This window comes from Lissotriton helveticus, chromosome 3_1 (genome assembly GCF_964261635.1).
Source record: "Lissotriton helveticus chromosome 3_1, aLisHel1.1, whole genome shotgun sequence".
NCBI classification, from domain to species: Eukaryota; Metazoa; Chordata; class Amphibia; order Caudata; family Salamandridae; genus Lissotriton; species Lissotriton helveticus.
In genome coordinates this window covers 1314877341-1314895545 of record NC_136061.1, presented here as the reverse complement: position 1 = coordinate 1314895545, position 18205 = coordinate 1314877341, and the positions used below count along the sequence as shown (strand labels likewise).

General features: G+C 49.9%; 1 protein-coding gene across 6 annotated transcripts in view; it reads right to left on the bottom strand.

Annotated features, from left to right (window-relative positions):
- PRDM10 (PR/SET domain 10) overlaps nucleotides 1-18205 on the bottom strand; it is a 1331210-nt gene that overhangs the window by 169470 nt on the left and 1143535 nt on the right. For all 6 annotated transcript variants that reach the window (XM_078681965.1, XM_078681964.1, XM_078681969.1 and 3 more), the window contains one exon: nucleotides 8573-8732. In XM_078681965.1, coding sequence (XP_078538091.1) covers nucleotides 8573-8732 — 160 coding nt within the window. The remainder of the gene's footprint in view (nucleotides 1-8572; nucleotides 8733-18205) is intronic.

Below are 18205 nucleotides of genomic sequence, written 5' to 3'. Positions count from 1 at the left end.
ACAACCGCCCTGCCCGCCATGATGGGCAACAAACTCCGACGGGACCTTTAGGATCTGGTCAAAGTGATTACCGTTGTGGCAAGTTCGTAAAGGCAAGAGGGCAGGGATCCAACGTTGACTGAAGGTTGGCCACAATAACCGAGCCGGTGCGCCGATCGGCTGCAAGTCGCTGACCACAACTACCGAAAACTAAACCGAAAGTAACCCAGGGGTAAAGGGCGTGGCGTATCAGCCGTTGTTGTTCGATTACCACCTGGGTACCTCCGGGACTCGAGCCCCCGGTTGGCATACGATGTGGGCCTCAAAGTTCAAAGTGCAGTAAGTCCGGTGTCCGGCGGCCAAATCGATTTCCGAAAAGAATGTGGGCATCAGCAGGGCATCAATAACAAGTACCCGTCGTCCAAATCAGGATTATTCACAGGATAGTTGCGGGAGGCGGAAAGGGTCTCGGGAGCCCTTAGCTCACAAGTCCATCTTGGAAACACGCGAAGCTCCTCCATTAATAGCATTGTCATTCACAAAGCCAATAGCTTACACTTTCCTAATGCGAGTCCTATTGGCTATGGCAATGCTTGTTGGTAGCAAGCAAGGACAGTGCTGTTGTGGTGCTGAGTGATGCTGTTGTGGTGCTGAGTGACTATGTGGTTGGGCTGAGTGATGTGGTGGTGTATTAGAGTGATGTGGTGGTCTCCCTGAGTAATGATGTGGTTGGGCTGAGTGATGTGGTGGTGTCCCAGAGTGTTGTGGTGGTGTCCCAGAGTGATGTGGTGGTGTCCCAGAGTGATGTGGCGGTGTCCCAGAGTGATGTGGCGGTGTTCCAGAGTGATGTGGCGGTGTTCCAGAGTGATGTGGCGGTGTCCCCGAATGATGTGGCGGTGTCCCCGAGTGATGTGGTGGCATCCCCGAGTGATGTGGTGGCGTCCCCGAGTGATGTGGTGGCGTCCCCGAGTGATGCGGGGGCGTCCCCGAGTGATGCGGGGGTGTCCCCGAGTGATGCGGGGGTGTCCCTGAGTGATGTGGGGGTGTCCCTGATTGATGCGGGGGTGCCCCTGAGTGATGCGGGGGTGCCCCTGAGTGATGCGGGGGTGTCCCTGAGTGATGCGGGGGTGTCCCTGAGTGATGCGGGGGTGTCCCTGAGTGATGCGGGGGTGTCCCTGAGTGATGCGGGGGTGTCCCTGAGTGATGCGGGGGTGTCCCTGAGTGATGCGGTGGTGTCCCTGAGTGATGCGGTGGTGTCCCTGAGTGATGTGGTGGTGTCCCTGAGTGATGTGGTGGTGTTCCCGAGTGATGTGGTGGTGCCCCCGAGTGATGTGGTGGTGTCCCTGAGTGATGTGGTGGTGCCCCCGAGTGATGTGGTGGTGCCCCCGAGTGATGTGGTGGTGTCCCCGAGTGATGTGGTGGTGTCCCCGAGTGATGCTTTGGTTCCCCCGAGTGATGTGGTGGTGCCCCCGAGTGATGTGGTGGTGCCCCTGAGTGATGTGGTGATGCCCCCAAGTGATGTGGTGGTGCCCCTGAGTGATGTGGTGGTGCCCCTGAGTGATGTGGTGGTGCCCCTGAGTGATGTGGTGGTGTCCCCGAGTGATGTGGTGGTGTCCCCGAGTGATGTGGTGGTGTCACCAAAACAGAGGGTATGGGTATGAAGGCAAAACATTTTGGGAAATACCAGACCACGAATGTCAGATCTAATTGCCTGCCCTCTTAATGTTCCACTGTGCACCATGTGATCCATTATAGGAATGCAGACAGTTTCAGCAGACTGCTTTTAAAGCTTTCCAGACAGGTGTACTGGTTAAAATTTGAACAACTAATTGTGTTTCTTGATTTCTGTGTATAACAGATATCCACCTTTGCCCAGTTTCCTGCCCTTGTGTATTCCAAGATTGATGATAGGTAATTTTAATGGCTACACTAAAAGGGACTTTGCAAGTTTCTTTCTTGAATGTTTGAACTAACACCTAGTAGCTCAATAGGAGCTGAAGACGAATGCAAGCACTTTTTAAATAATTGCACAGCTTTATTATGGCTCATCACTAACAACACTGAAAGAGTCTTGACTTATGCAGCCTTAAACATGAGAAAACAGAAAATTATAAGATGGATGTCAGGGGTTATATGGTTTGTTCTGCTTTATCTATCTTTAGTGTGACCTTTGCCATCAGTGCCATTTGCATTCCTGCAGTTAAATTACGAGATCTAAGTAACTAATAACGCACACGCCCTTGTCATTCCACATTGACCAGTCTCTAATTCCTACACCCTTTCAGATTGTTCTTGTTATTTGTTAGTTGCTGTCCCGAAACTTTGGATACGTATTGCATTGCCAATATATGCTGCCCATTTTGTGATACTGCCGGGGCATAGTTTCTGCTTTGAACTGAACAATTTTCTGATGTGATATTGGAGACAGACACTTGTTTTTTTCCGCCATCCACACAAATCATTATTTACTACTTTTTTTTATTCTTTAGCTATGTCTGTAGCTTATGATGTTGACATACCATATTGCCTCGTTTACTTTACAGTTGCTCTTCAAGAATGTATTTTTCTGTATAAGGGCAACCACGGTGGCCAAGGCCTTGTCTATTGTACTACGGCGTACATATTCAATTTCTGCATATGTGTATGGTTGTGATGTATACAAAAACATAAAATATTCAATAAACATATTCAAACAAAAAATGAGATCTAAGTAACTAATAACGCGAAGCAAATAATATTTCAGGCTTACTTTGCAATTAGAGCTTGGAAATATTGTGACTGTTTTATTACAAGGAGAACAAAAATCTCTTAAGGGCCGACAAGGGCCCACAGACCGGAAGTTTAAATCAACGGGAAAGACATTTTACACACACAAGAGCGAGTGGAAGATAAAGTTGAGGTATGCAGCTGATGTTTTGAAGAAATTGTGCACCTTTCAACATATTTCACGCTGTAGTTCGCATGGTTTATCTGCAGCCAGCACACGTGGAGGAAAACACAATCTTTTAAACGCCAATGCCAGTCACTGGCGATGCTGAGAAGAGCTAACAAATATGGCCCTACAAATTTACCCTATTTGTAAATAAAGAATTCCTTGAGAACGTAGTGGAAGCTGTTATTCAAAATAGAGTAGGATACCAAAGCGACGCAGCATGTTCGGGGATCTCTCTGCAAATAGGGCAAGGCTGCGTGTATGTGGAAGGGCGCATCAAAGGGCTAAAATTAATCAAATAAAACCCCACTGCTTCAGGGGCTGTGTGTGCTCGGATGGTGGGTGGAGGGCTTATAATGAAGCGGAAGGGGAATCAAAACGGCCAGTGATGGGCCAAAATCATAAACATACTGGCATCATGATGCGAGGCACTCACACGGGAGAAACCAAGGCAAGCTTTCTCCGAACGTATTTGTCAATCCAGAATTCCCTGAGAATGTAGCGGAAGTCATTATTCAAATAAGAGCAGGATACAAGCGATGCAGAAAGCAGCAACCTCTCAGCAAACAGGAAAATGCTGTGTTTGTGTGGAAGGGCACATTAACGGGCTAAAATATACAAGTAAATTAAGCATTAAAGCACTAACCTCTATAATTGCTCAGTGGAGTACCGTGCAGAAGACATATCCAGTACAAAAGGGGGTGGTGATGGACGGAGCATCTGAACCAATCAGATTTACCCTATGTGGGGTATTTAGTGGCTGCCTTCCTACGATGAAGGCTTTTACGGTCCTGTGGAGTATTCCTACCAGAAGTTCACTCTGTCTTCTCTCTTACTGCTGAATGCGACCCACAGGTTGGCGTCGCTCTATTGCATTTTCAATAAAGGGTATGGTCTCTGGTTGTCCGTACTCCTTCCACCTATCGGTATAGGTTTCTTAAAATGAGGCTTCTGCCTCGCCTGCCCTTCACCGTGGCATTTTTCAGCATTGCTGTGCTCCTCTTTGTCCATGTTGGCTGCTCCTCTTTTAGCCAGCCATTGTCCTTTGGGGCCTTTGTTCTGTTCCTTTCAGGCACAGTTCTACCACGACTGACGCCCTGTCATCGTTTGGTGCCAGGGCGGAGCGGCTGTGCGGCATGCTTCTTAGTTTTTGCACGTACTGGGAGTGCACCCTAATACAATTTGCTATCATAGAGTGTTTACATTCGTTCTTCCGCTTCTGAGGTACAGGTTCTACCCTCCCCTCTTCGGGATGGGTAATGATTTCTCGTACTTCAGCCATATCTGGTCTTGTTCTTAAAGGTGGTGTCTTCACCATGTACGCCTGCGCTGTACAAGACCTTACGGTACCAAAGGGGGTGGTGATGGACGGAGCATCTGAACCAATCAAACACTCACACCCAGTCAAAAGATCTGGGTTTGATCCATCACCGTTCTTTAGCCCACTCTGCCACCCCAGTGCAGACATGGCTATATGCAAATCAGTCTGACCCTGTGCCTCATGGGAACAGTCCAGCCCGAACTGCCAAGCCATGCCTTCCCTGGACCGGAAACAAGCTTCCGAGGACCGGTTTCTGGCATTACAGCCGTCTTCAGCCCGGCTTGCTTGAATCCAGTGGCAAAGTGAGCAAGGGACTCACGTCTGAGCATACCCTGCCACACTTAAGGCGGCCAAAGCGGTACAAAAGGGGGTGGTGATGGACGGAGCATCTGAACCAATCAAACACTCACACCTAGTCAAAAGATCTGGGTTTGATCCATCACCGTTCTTTAGCCCACTCTGCCACCCCAGTTCAGACATGGCTATATGCAAATCAGTCTGACCATGTGCCTCATGGGAACAGTCCAGCCCGAACTGCCAAGCCATGCCTTCCCTGGACCGGAAACAAGCTTCCGAGGACCGGTTTCTGGCATTACAGCCGTCTTCAGCCCGGCTTGCTTGAATCCAGTGGCAAAGTGAGCAAGGGACTCACGTCTGAGCATACCCTGCCACACTTAAGGCGGCCAAAGCGGGACATATCCAGGGCAATCCAATTTAAGCGTCTGGAATGAATTAAAATAATACACGGAAATAATTCATGAAAGAGCGGAGCGGGCGGGGAGGAGAGATTAGGAAAAGGTTGCTTTCCCTAGGGAGGGGGAGGTGTGAGGTAGCTGAGAGTTATGTCTAAATCTGTGGGAAAGAAATGCGTGCCTAGAGGGAGAGCAGTGGAGGAGGGGTGGCAGCTGCTCATGCACTGCAAGCCTGGGGCGGAATATTGCCCCACACACAACAAGAAGGATTAGGTGAAGCAAGACAGGGGGAAAGACAAAACAAATCGGGTGGGGGGAGGCAAAGTAACACCCGTTTTGAATTATTACTATGACGGAATTGCTTGTTATTTTCTGTAAATTGGGTTTTAGGAGGTATGCACTGCGGGCTAGAACGTGACTTACAGAAAATACCAACAAGCAATTCCGCCATAGTATTGAAGGGACCCTGCACATCGATATGAAATCCTCATTAAGTGCTATAATACCTTCAAGGCAGCTCGCGGTAAAATATTGCGTCCGCCAAATGACGTTAACACCCAGGGGGAGCTTTAGTTCAATCTTACTGTGTACTATTAAAATATCTATTAAATGCATTCAGTGCTTAAAATCCTTGACGCTGCACTGAAAGCCAGTTGGGATACTCGCAACATTAGTTGCCAGCTGCATAAGGAACCAGAAGGCCGTAAAAAGAAAGTGCCCAACTTACGGACAAATGATGTACGCTATCAGATCAATAACGGACAATGGACGTCAGGCTGAAATGACGGACCCGTTTGTGCAATTTACGGACAGGTGGCGGTTCAAAAACAGGCAAGTCAGAAGTTATTTCATTCTGCGCTGTTCTTGTGTTTTTTCAGTGGATTTTTATGTTCCGGGTGAATCTATACAACTGCATGTACCAGAATGCAATGCACGGCACGAAAAAAAGCCTGTTGAAGGTGCTTCCAGGCAAACTTCTAATTTTCTGCACCAATCAAACATTTAACTTTTCCTCATTAGCAGTTCATTTGCCTTTGATGCCTCTGTTTTCGATGTTCCTGCATCAATTCGACCACAAAACGAGAGCTGGCCGTTAACGCAAGAGGCGCCGACTTTGAAGCTGGGGAACTGAGTTCGAGTCTCGGCGTCGGCTCAAACATTCTCTGATTCTGGGCATATCATTTAAGCTCCCCGTGCATAAAAAAAACACCTGGGTCCAATTGGTGCTCTTGAAAAGCTCTCCGATACCTTCACTTCGGGTCGAGTTCGCGCTATTAAAATTGCAGAAAGAAAAAAAAGCTGGTCTCCACGCACTTCCGGTGGCGCCGGAAACGAGAGCTGGTTGACAAGCATGACTGTTACGCACTTCTGGTTGCACCGGAAGTTACCTTACCTGCAAAGCCTCCCCGTTTGGTCTACGCTGCAAACTGCGAGAGAGGGAGATGGTGGAGGGACATTGTGGTTTTTTAAAGTGTGGGTATGGCGTTTCTCGTGCTTTTCGTTTTCTGCACGCAGACAGACCTTGAGTGCGTGATTGAGAAAATATTTTATAAGCTAAGCACGCGGAGATCAGATTATCATCTCCAGGAGGACGATCCGGTTAATTATTGATTTCTGTTTAGGATGGAGATTTTTGGCTTCTGCTGTTGGATTAAAGGATTTATTTTTCAAATACTCAACGGGACACAAACAAACGGCGCAGGCTATTAAAATGTGGCTCTTTCCATAACTCCTTTCTATCACTTCCCCCCTGAAGCTTCAGGTTGACTGCCAGCGCTGGGACGCCCTAGGGTAGCTATGCGCTTTACAAATCCGTATTCAAATTCAAATTCAAACTGTAAATGTATAACAAGTCTTCTTTAAAAACAAGCTGCCTGTGGGAGGAAGGCTGATGATGTGATGACGGGCAGAAATGAGAAGCGGCCGTGAAGCAGGGGGCGGGGCAGCGGAACCCTTTGATGTAGCTCACGGCCTGGCGGCCGTGAAAGTGCAAGCAATTACGGGGTAGGAGAAGTGAGACCAGCGCGCACTGCGCACGCTGGGGAAGCCTGTGGGAGGGAGGCTGATGGCTTTGATGTGGGGAAATGCGCGTGCTTGTGTTCATGTGATTTCACGTGAACTGTTTGAAATCCGCCCGATGGTTTGAGAACTTATTTTGCCCACTAAAATTCTCCCCTATCCATTCCTGCGGAATGGGATAGGCTCGACCTAAAAATCTATGAATAGCACAATTACCATCTTTATTTTAGCCAATTCCTACCAGTTCAGCAATAGTGAAGTTGAGACTCTTATGCTCAAATTTACGTTCAAACAAATTTAGTAGTCTCAAAAAAAGGCCCTAATTTCTTTCATCTTACCATCTTAGTTTCCAGTTGGGCATCCTGTCTACCCTGCTACTCATTTCATTACCAAGATAAATTTATCCTACGGCTTGTCGGCAACAGAGTGGCCCTCATGTCAGATAACATCTTGCTTTAGCCTCATGATGTCAGAGCACCAGTTGGCCAAATGTCCTTGTGGAAGCTGACCACACAGTAGGATAAGATATCAGAAGTCATGCAGTAGGTTACTATCTGTATTCATGACTGCAAGGCAAGTAGGAGGGGAATGGTAAAGGTCTCTGAACCACTCAAAGCACTGGGGCCTTTTTGAAAGTAGAACTGAGATACAAAAACAGAGATTATCCTTAACAACAATCCATCTTGAGCATTAGAGTCCAACATACAGTGTGCAGGAGAAGAGGTTACATGAGCTTCCTTCCGTGAGAATGTAACACTATAGTTTCTAAAGTGAGATAGTGCATTTCAGCCTCCAAGGCAGCAATTTCCTCAAATAGAACATTGCTAGCACCAGGGTACGTTCATTTAGCTCTTAGTTGAATAATTGTTCCAGGGCAGCTAAACAGGGGTTCAAACGTATTTATTGAATCTACTTTATTCCAATTACGCTTATTGTTCTGCTTTTGCCTTTACAGTTAACTGCAGTTTCTGTCTTATTATTCACCTACTCATCTGTGTTTAGTTGGACATAGCTGCCAATTCCTCGAATGTAATTTTTCCGCCAATGTTTCTTTCCCAACCAGGTTCCCCACCTATAATTTGGGAAGATTGGATTGTAATGTTACACAATTACATTGTAGCGTTAGATTCTGATTTGTTACCTTTGCCTCTAATTGTAAAGCGCTCTGATATCCTTCGGGATCAAGTGCGCGCTATATAAAACTTTATAAATAAAAAATAATAATAATAATAACATTTTATTTATGTGTTGCTGCATGTTCATGTGATTAGTTAGCAGTCTTGTATTAAAACAGACTAGATACCTGATTTTTCACCTCATCGGTGTAAGAATATTTTTTATAAATAGTATATTGCTCAGAACGCAACTAAATTTGTTTCTAAACACATATTTAAATAAAAACATAGCAGGAAACTTTGTTATAAAAACTGATATAATACCCGTTTTACATCATATGCTTTAACATGAACTATGCCCTAAGTAATAATGCATGTATATTAAGTATACTAACCTAAAATTGAGAACAGGTTTGAAATACAGTTCACCCTTAAGAATGCCTATTTTTTTTCAATCAAAAATTATTGACCCACCAATCCCCCAGCAGAAAAGAAACATGTGTTGTCTACTTACAGTAGCCACGGAATGAGTTCCAGGAATTGGACAGGTATGCATGCTGCACAGAGGAGGTCTGCTGCAATCCTTGACTTTCTGATGTTGGTGTGTGAATTTGAGAGGGACTTAGGTCTTGCTCTGCATCCTGTGATGACGGACTTAATGGCTCGCCAACTGCCTGCATGAATGAGAAAAGTTAAAGGTGTAGAAGCTTACAAACACAGCATCCTCTCAAGCAATATTATCTCAGCAGACTTGCATGCTTTTAATACATCCTGCTACCATGCTTTGAATCTTCAATTATTTTACGTTTACTTATTTCTCACTTAAAGCAAAGCTTAAGGTAACTCATTGGTTCCAGTAGTTTCTTATATTGACATGCTAGAAAGAGAATAAAAAGCAGTAGTTAACAGGACGATGAGATTAGAGAAGAAACTTCAAATAAAGATCTTCTTGAGAACTGGTTGTTCTTTATACGTACACGCTCTGACATTAATGTCCAATAAGCACTGCTTTGGAAAGCAAATAGTAAATTGCTTCTTTACAAACTAGTTGTAGTAGTGCATTAGCGGCATGTACATATGTAGCAACCTCTGTTATAGGATAGTGAACTCAAACCCAAACGAGCACCCTGCTCGATTTCATGTAATGGTACTTAAAGCATTCCCTTTACTGTGCCTTGATTGAAAAGCACTTTACCCATGGCCATGTTTCTGTGCAGCACAAAGATCCAATCGTTAACCTGGAGAAAAAGTTACTTACCTTCCTTAACAATCTTTGTTGTGGATTTTCTATCTAAAGACCGTTTTCTTACCTTGGAAATCATCCCAGGCACCAAACTGGATCTGGAAACTTTCTAATAGCTCCTCAGTACTGACAGGTGGTGCCGCAACACAGCTACAATTCCTCATTTGGGTGCGAGATCACAAAGCTATAAAATATACCATCCTTTGTGCTGACATCAGTTCCGTTCTTTTTCCCATGTCCTAAGAGGTAGAGACAAAACTGACACGGAGAACTGAATGTAAACAATGTACCAAAAAACTAACGTGGAACCGTCTTATGAAAATCTGCATGACCACTCATCAAAACAGGGTGGCATGTGGAAGGGAGGCGAGGAATCTCTGGTAAATGTAGTATCCATCAGAAAGATTATGTTTGAAAGTAAGTCACTTTTCTTCTAATGGATAATTTTACTCAAGTTTCCTCGCCTGGTAAATCACTATCCAAGTGGCACGCCATGGACATGAATCTCAGGGAAGCATCATACCAAAACTTGTTAGAGCATAAACTAGGTAAAATGGCTATCCCTGCTGGTTTCAGTAAACCATACCTTATGCAACTTAACTATTTGGTCAGCACACCACACCACAAATTGTGACCAGTAGATGGAATAAAAACATTTTGTGGAGGAACAGTGAGCATTGAGAAGGACATCGACAACCTCAGAGGATAGATAGAAAGTCCTGCCCAATTACCATGTATAAAGGTGAAGGCTGGAAAGATTAGGGTGGAGTACCTTAAATCCCACAGATAAAAGATACTCCCTGAGCAGAAAAAGTGGGCAACACTGAGACGGTAGAAGCTTATTGTTTGAAATCGTTCTTGTCCAGTCCAATGGAGACAGTATCACCTCCACTCAGTCTTGCTGCATCATCCTCAGTACACCAATCCAGGGACAAGGTGGAAATGCAAAATGCAAATCAAAGTCCCATCTCATATGAAACGCATCCCAGAGGGCCTCATGGAAGGGAAAATTCATCACTATCAAAAGTGGGCACTGAGCATTCTCCCACGAGGGAATAAGTTGGACTAAGACAAGCCCCAGAGGGTGAAGTTTGCCAGAACCACCTCTATATGGGGACACCACTCATGATCTGCAAGATGACACCTGATCAGATCATCACCCTTCACATTTAGAGTGCATGCCAGATGACTCGTGGACAACAAGACATCATAAGTGGTGGCCAGCACCTCACACAACTTCGGTGCTTTCAGGCACATGGCACGAGTTCCCACACTGCCCTATTTGTTTCTGTACTATGTAGCAGAGTAATGACCTAGATCCCACGGCAAAGACTGAGGGTGGAAATTACTTAAGGGTCAACTAGATCATTCGCAGCTCAGGCAGATTGATGTGGCACATCTGCCAGACAGGAGTGCAAAGAGGTAAAGACTCAAATGGGATTAAAAAGACCCTTCCGGCAAGGGAAGAAGCACTGGACACACACTGTGAACCGTTACCATAGGCGGCGATGAACAGAAAGGATTTGCGCCAGTAAGGCCGTCTAGCTCCAGCCACCACTGCAGATCCTTAGACACTTCTAAAGAATCCGAAATCTTGTCTGAAAAAATGCCCTAGTACTGAGCCCACTGGAAACGGAAGCATCACTAAAGCACCTGCAAGTAGGAACAACCATGTGGGGCAATCAGAAAGCTGCATGAAGAGGAGCCCCCACATGAAACATTGGTATAACCTGAATGTCCTTGAAACAGTGAGCAGAGAGAAAGCACTCAGAACGATCAAGTCCAAAACTGATCCAATGAAGAGCAAATGCTTAGTACGTTGAAGGTAGAATTTGGGGTAGTTGACCAAAAAACACCAGTTCGTAGATCTAGGATATCATATTCTGGAGGTGCGACAACATCAGTTGAGATGAACCAGTCACTGAGGTACATAACCACATGTATCCCTGACCCATGGAGATGCGTCAGAACAACCAACACGTCCTTGTAAAATCCTGGGTAGTTGATGTAAGGCCAAAGGTAGAACCGCAAGCTGTATGTGAATGGAGCCCACCCCAAAGTATTGCTACTTCCCGGTGGGCTTTAGGACAATTCTATAAAGAACAAGTTACTTACCTTCTGTAAGGCCTTATCTGGTAGAGACTGTCTAACCGCAGATTCTTTTTTTTTTTTAAACTTTATTTTTTCAGCAGAATAAACAGTACAGTCCCCCCCCAAAATTGGCATCACTACAGATAAACACAGGTGTACGCAGTTCACAAGCCTAGAACGGCTTCAATAGTTGCAGATAGAACATGAGATGCAAGAATCAGATCCACGGGATACAGTGCAAGTATAGAAACTGACAATAGGGAACATGTGCGCAGTCGTCAGGGCATTACCTCAGCCCCTACTCTCCCTCCCCATCACCCGCCACCCCTTCCTCAGGACCCGATTCCTCGGATGAGAACAATGCAGCACTAGTAGCATCGGAGTCGCTGTCAGTCGACCCCACAGCACACATCATACGCCATGCAAGCAAGTCCTCCTGTAGCCGCTCATCCCTATGTGTACGTTGCATGTGCGTTTCTTCAGCTAATGTCCATTCCCCCACATCCCGAAGCCACAATGTCATGTCTGGTGCCCTTTGCCCCATCCAGGTGATAGCCACCCGCCGTCTAGCCAGTACCAAAAGCAGCTGCAGCATCTTATAGGAGAGATTCCTCTTCTTAGGTTTGGGGACCAGGGCTAATAAGCAATGGACCGGGGTCAGGTCAAGACGCAGTCCCGTGACCCTCCGGATGTGGGCTACTACTACCCTCCAGAAGTCCCCGACCAGCGGGCACTCCCAGGCTAAATGGAGAAATCCGGCTCCGACCGAACCACACCTAGGACAGGCATCCGATTTATCCGCCGCAATGCGGTGCAGGGCAACCGGGGTTACGTAAGTGCGGTGCATGAAATTAAAATGGATCAATTTGAAACGTGCATTACACGACACCTTCTTAGTAAGCGTCCCTACCCGTTTCCGTTGTCCCGGGTCTAAGGCAACCCCTAGATCCGCCTCCCATGCCGCCCAGGACGGGGATATCGGAGGCGCTGAGTAGCATCTCATCGCCGTATATAAAAGCGTTATCAGTCGCCGTCCCGCTCCGCACGATAGCAGGATATTCAAAGTATGGGACACCTGGGGCGCCTCAGGGAACTGCGGCCATGTCGCTCTCGCCATGTCCCGCAGGCCTCCATAGTGAAGGTATTGGCCCCCAGTAAGACTGAAGGCCTCTATAGCTCTCTCCAGCATCACGAAGGACTCGTCCGGATACAAGTCTGCCAAGGTGTCGCAGCCGCCCTCACGCCATTCCCGAAACGACATGTGCTCCTCCATTAGTGTGACCGGTGCCAATATCCATATTGGTAGCTCCCTATGACAAGGGGCCCGTCTCGGCACCCTTTCCACCACTCGTTGCCAAAGTCCCGCAGTATGTCGGACAATATACGGCAGGTCGCCATCCGCTCCTCTGCCTCGCATCAGAGCCACTTGCAACGCCGTCTCATCCGCGCTACCAGCCAGGAGGCGCAATTCCCAATTGTCCGCGCCCGCGAACCAGCGCGCAGCTGGCATAAGTTGGGCCGCGTAATAGTATAAATCAAAGCGCGGGGCTTCCAAGCCCCCCTCCTCCCAGCGTCTGACCATCGTACGTAACGCAACTCTGCTGCGTCTGCCTGCCCAAAGCAGGGAGGTAAGCATTGTATTAAGCTTGTTGAAAATTCGAGGAGGAAGAGGACAGAGGGTATTCTGTAGGATATACAATACTCTAGGCAGCATCACCATCTTCGAGACGGCCAACCGTCCCATGAGAGAGAGTGGAAGCGTATTCCAGAAGGATACAGAGTGTTGTAGGGAACTGAGCACATGGTCGGCATTCCGGGCCAGCAATTGTTCATCAGAGACAGCCACCTGAATACCCAAATAGCGGAAGGCCTCCATCTCCCACCGCAGTCCCAGGGGCGGGAAACCCACACTAGGGTCTTCACCGCATCCCGCTAGGGGAAAGATCAGGGATTTCTCAGGATTAAGACGCAGCCCAGAAGCTGCACCAAAGCGTTCCAAGTGGCGTAACAGGATCGGTAGCGACTCCCGTGGGGAGGTCAGGTAGAACAACGCATCATCCGCATAAAGCGAGACCAGGTGTACCACATCCCCCACCCGTATTCCCCAGGGTGCCATCTCCGCACGTAGTGACACCGTCAGGGGCTCAATCGCCAGAGCGAACAGGAGCGGTGACAGGGGGCACCCCTGGCGGGTGCCCCTGCCCAACTGCCACTCCTCCGAGCGGGCCGCTCCGAGTCTGACCCTGGCTGTAGGCGCACTGTATAGAATACGAATCCAGGCGCAGAAAAGGGGCCCCACCCCCGCCAACAGAAGCACCTCCAATAGGTACCCCCAGCTAACTGTATCGAAGGCTTTAGCCAGGTCTATCGAGACCAGGACCTGAGGATCCTTCCTATTGCGCACTTCATGTAGAACTTGGTTCAGGCGCCGGAGATTCATGGCGGTGTTGCGGCCTGGAATGAACCCGCACTGATCATGATGAACCAAGCGCGCCATATGTGATGCCAGCCGGGTGGCCAAGATTTTAGTAAGGATTTTGGCGTCGGTATTGATTAAGGTGATTGGCCGGTAGGCCGCGGGATCACAGCCATCCCCACCCGGTTTTAGGAGCATGCAGACCTCACCCTGCTGCATGGTGGGCGGGAGTGCGGCCCGCTCCATCGCTTCATGGTAAACCTGCAGGAGGTGGGACGCGAGGGTATCAGCAAACGCCTGGTAAAACTCAGGGGGAAAACCGTCTCCACCCGGCGTCTTAGCCTTCGGTAGGGCGGCCAACGCCACTTTAACCTCATGAAGCGTCACTGGAGTATCCATGTCCTCAGCATCCTCTTTAGAGAGGGTCTGAAGGGGCAAATCCCGGAGGTACGGCTGATATGACGCCTCTGTCACCAGGGGGTCAGCAGTATAGACCTTCTGTAGATGTGTGCGGAGCACCGCAAGGAGGTCCTGTTCCGAGTGTACCAGGACCCCAGCGGGGTTTCTCAACACAACGATCAGCGCAGGGGCCGATTTCCCTTCGGAGAATCCAGGCCAGCAATCGGCCCGACTTGTCCCCCTCTCGGTGGAGGCGTTGGCGATATCGACCAAGAGTGAATCTGTCCAGCCGGTCCAGGATAACATGGACGCCCTCTCGGGCCGTCCACTCAGAGTCCATGTTCAACCCATCCGGGTCCGGTAAGGATTGGTAGTGGCTGAGGCACTCCTCAGCACTTGCGAGGTCACGGAGCAGCTGTTTACGGGCTCCATATGTCAGACCCATACAAGCGCCCCATTTGGTCGCAAAGGGGATATCACCCACTTCCCAGTTTAGATCCAAATAGGTACGCAGGGACGTCTCCACATGGTCCCGTCCCACCGGATCCTGTAGAAGATCCCCTGGCATCCGCCAGGTCCTTGGGCGGGAGGACCGGTCCGCCCACCGTACCATGCACGTCACGGGCGAATGGTCGGATAAAAACCGGGCCTGATGTGTGACCGATAAGACAAGGGATGCGCCAATGTTGGCAGCAAGGACCCTGTCGAGCCTGCTATGTGTGTTGTGTGTGGGGGTATAACAGGTGTAAAGCTTCAGTCCCGGATTGCGGAGGCGCCAGATAGACAGCACCTAGATTATCCATCACCTCCCGGAGTCGTGTCGTCATCCGAGGTTTTGTACCCGCCCGGGGTGGATGCCTGTCCAGCAGTGGATCCAGTACACAATTAAAATCTCCAAACCAGAGGAGGGGGGCCTCCAAGTCTGTCGCTATAAGCTCCTGCAGGCCGGTAAAGAAACTCGGGTCATCTACGTTAGGTGCATAAGAGTTCACCAGCAGGAAGTCCCTCCCATCAAGTTTTACTGGTATAAGAACATATCTACCCTCAACATCTGCCTCAACATTCTGGACTGCTAGGGGAACCCCTGGGGCCACCCAGATCAGGACCCCCCTAGCATAGGTAGAGAAGGAGGAATGGAACATCTGACCCCTCCACTTCTTCGCCAGCTTAAGAGCACCCTCTTCATTCATATGCGTTTCTTGCAAACACGCCACCGATACTCCATGCCGACGAAGGAAGGACAGCACCCTATGCCGCTTGGAGCAAGTACCCAGGCCACGCACGTTCCAAGTTAAAAATTTGAATCCCATAAGCTTTGGTCCTGCCCATCCGGGCACCCAAGTTTATCCTCTGCAAACAGCCTCCCAGGGACGCGAACAGCAGTACACACTATGCCAAAAACAGATTACCCCCACAACTCCCCCCAACCCCACATTACCCGCAACCACCCAACCCCTGAAATGGTCCCCCCCGCCCTCCCCCACCCACGAGCAGGAATGACGCAACAAGAAAACACCCCATCCCGCCCATCCCCCGCCAGCGCCATCCAAAAACAATAGGACTCAACACCCCTTCAGAACCAGTCCCCCCCCCCCTGACCCACGAGCAAGAGGACAGAAACAACCAAAACGCTACTCTGCCCTTCCCCTGCCAGTGCCAGGACGTGCACAGCCACCCCATACAACACATGCACCCCACACTCACACACAACCAACCAGAACCACCCACCTTCCCCCCCAACTCCCCGAGGATCCAATGTTCCAGGACAGTCTCGGGGAATGTTCATGAAAGACCGTTCCAATGCTGGGCGACGGTACGCCATACACTCTTGGACCTCACATCACCTCGGCCAACAGGGTATCCATCCTCTGCTCAGCCCACCAACCAGGGCTCCCAGCACCAAGAAGAGACAGCATTGGGTAGACAAAAACCAGGACGTGTGGCCCACCCAACCTCCCAGGGCAACAACATTATAACAAGGCAGTACCTCATATCAGAGTTCACTCAGGTCGTGTTTCGGAAAGTGTTTCGGAAAGGGCAGTTTCCGGTATCACCGGGGGAGCAGAGTGTACATCCGGTAAAGTTTCCTGTAAGGTATCCGGGACCAGGATCTCACTAGGTGCAGGTGCCTCAGGTGACTCTGGAGTGGCCCCCGCCGTTGACGGTCTCACATGAAGCACCCCATCCTCTCCCACGGTAATCCGCGGCTCGGGAGAACCCCGAGATCCAGATCTGCGTCTCCCTCTGCCTCGCCGGCGCCTGGGTCCCCCAGGTCTCGCGGGGGCCGCTTCGCTCACCAGAGGGTAGGTCGTCTCCTCGTATCTCGAGCCACTCCCACACGTCCGCCGGGGACTCGAAGAAGTGAGCGCGTCCTTGGGAGAGCACCTTGAGTTTGGCCGGGTAAAGGAGCATGTATTGTAGCTTCATGTCCCGAAGCTTCTGCTTGACTCCGAGGTAGGACTTCCGTTGCTCCAGCACCTGTTGAGTATAGTCAGGGTAGATGGAAATACGGCTATTTTCAATGGTGATGGACTCCATTTCTCTCGCGGCCCGTAGAATACAATCACGATCTTTATAATTCAGGATTTTTGCAATGATGGCTCTAGGTGACTCGCCCGGGCGTGGAGGGGGAACCAGGGCCCTGTGCGCCCTCTCAATGACAAAGACACTGGACAGGCCGGTCGGGCATAGCTGGGTACGGATCCACGTTTCCAAGAAGCGTTCAGCGTTCCCCGCCTCAAGGCGTTCCGGTACGCCCAGGACCCTGATGTTACTCTGACGGGCCCTGCCTTCCGCATCTTCAGCTCTTCTCTCGAGTGCACGGGTAGTGGACGTCAGGTGCGTGACCGATTTTTGCAGGGAAGCCACTTCAGTTTGTAATTGTGCGATGTTGCCCTCCGCGTCTGAGACCTTGTCTGCCACCTTACGGAGGTCCGTCCGGAGGAGGTTTACATCGATCGATACAGTCTCGATCTGCCTCTCCAAGGGAGAATGGGATCCCTGGATAGCCTTCCGGATCTCCGCCCGGGAAGGTTCATGCGGGTCATCACCCCCATCGTCCGGTCCTGTCTGCCGTGTGATCCTCTGTGACGGTAGTCCTGGGGTGGTATACTGCACGATGGTGTTGGGTTGGGAGGATTTCGCAGTCCTATCCTTGCGGGTCATCATCCTGGGGGGCAGTTCGGGAGTCCCTACGAAGCGTCTCGGCTAGGACTCGCCTGGTCCCACCGGTACAGAGCCCAGCGGCAGAGCGAAGACGGGAGGATCGGGAGAGAGGACAATGCAGTAGGCCGCACCAGGCAGATCCGGTCCAAGCAGTGACTCCCACCACTAGAAAAGGGAGAGCGTGGCAACCAGCGTTCACGATACCGGGCCGGGCGGGAGGATCTCCAGCAATCAGGTCGAAAGCAGCCTACCAGCTGGCACCCCTGCCAACCAGCGCACCCCGGGCGAGCCCCCTCAACTCTCAGGTGCAACAGGTCGATTTTCAAGCCTCAAGGGGTAGGGCGCACAGCGGGCCAGGGGCACCACAGTCCGTATTCCGCTGCCACGCAGAAGGGGGGCCGCTCCGGCAGTCGAGCAAAATGGCACGTAGTCCATGGGGAGACCCCAAGTCGCCCGTGTCCCTCTGAGGTCGGCACCGCAGGTTGCCACTAGTCTCAGCGCCAGTGCAGGCTCCACGTGGAAGGGCCGCTGTAGTGCTCCGTAGTAGGGACGGAGGTCGCAATCCCCACAGCTGCAGGGAAACCAAAGGGGGCAGCCAAAAGCAGGCCGCACCGGTGAAGCTCACGTCCTGTCGGCCATGCTGCTTGGCCACGCCCCCCTAGCCGCAGATTCTTAACCTTAGAATTATCTTCAGGCATCAGACTGGACGCAGAACTTTTTCGTACGCAGTACCCCTGTGCGCTGGAAGGTGACGCCCTTCGGCTCCAAATTGCGGCAACGTTTGTGCCAGAAGTTACATGCGCAATGCTTATACAGGTGCTACACCCGTGCAC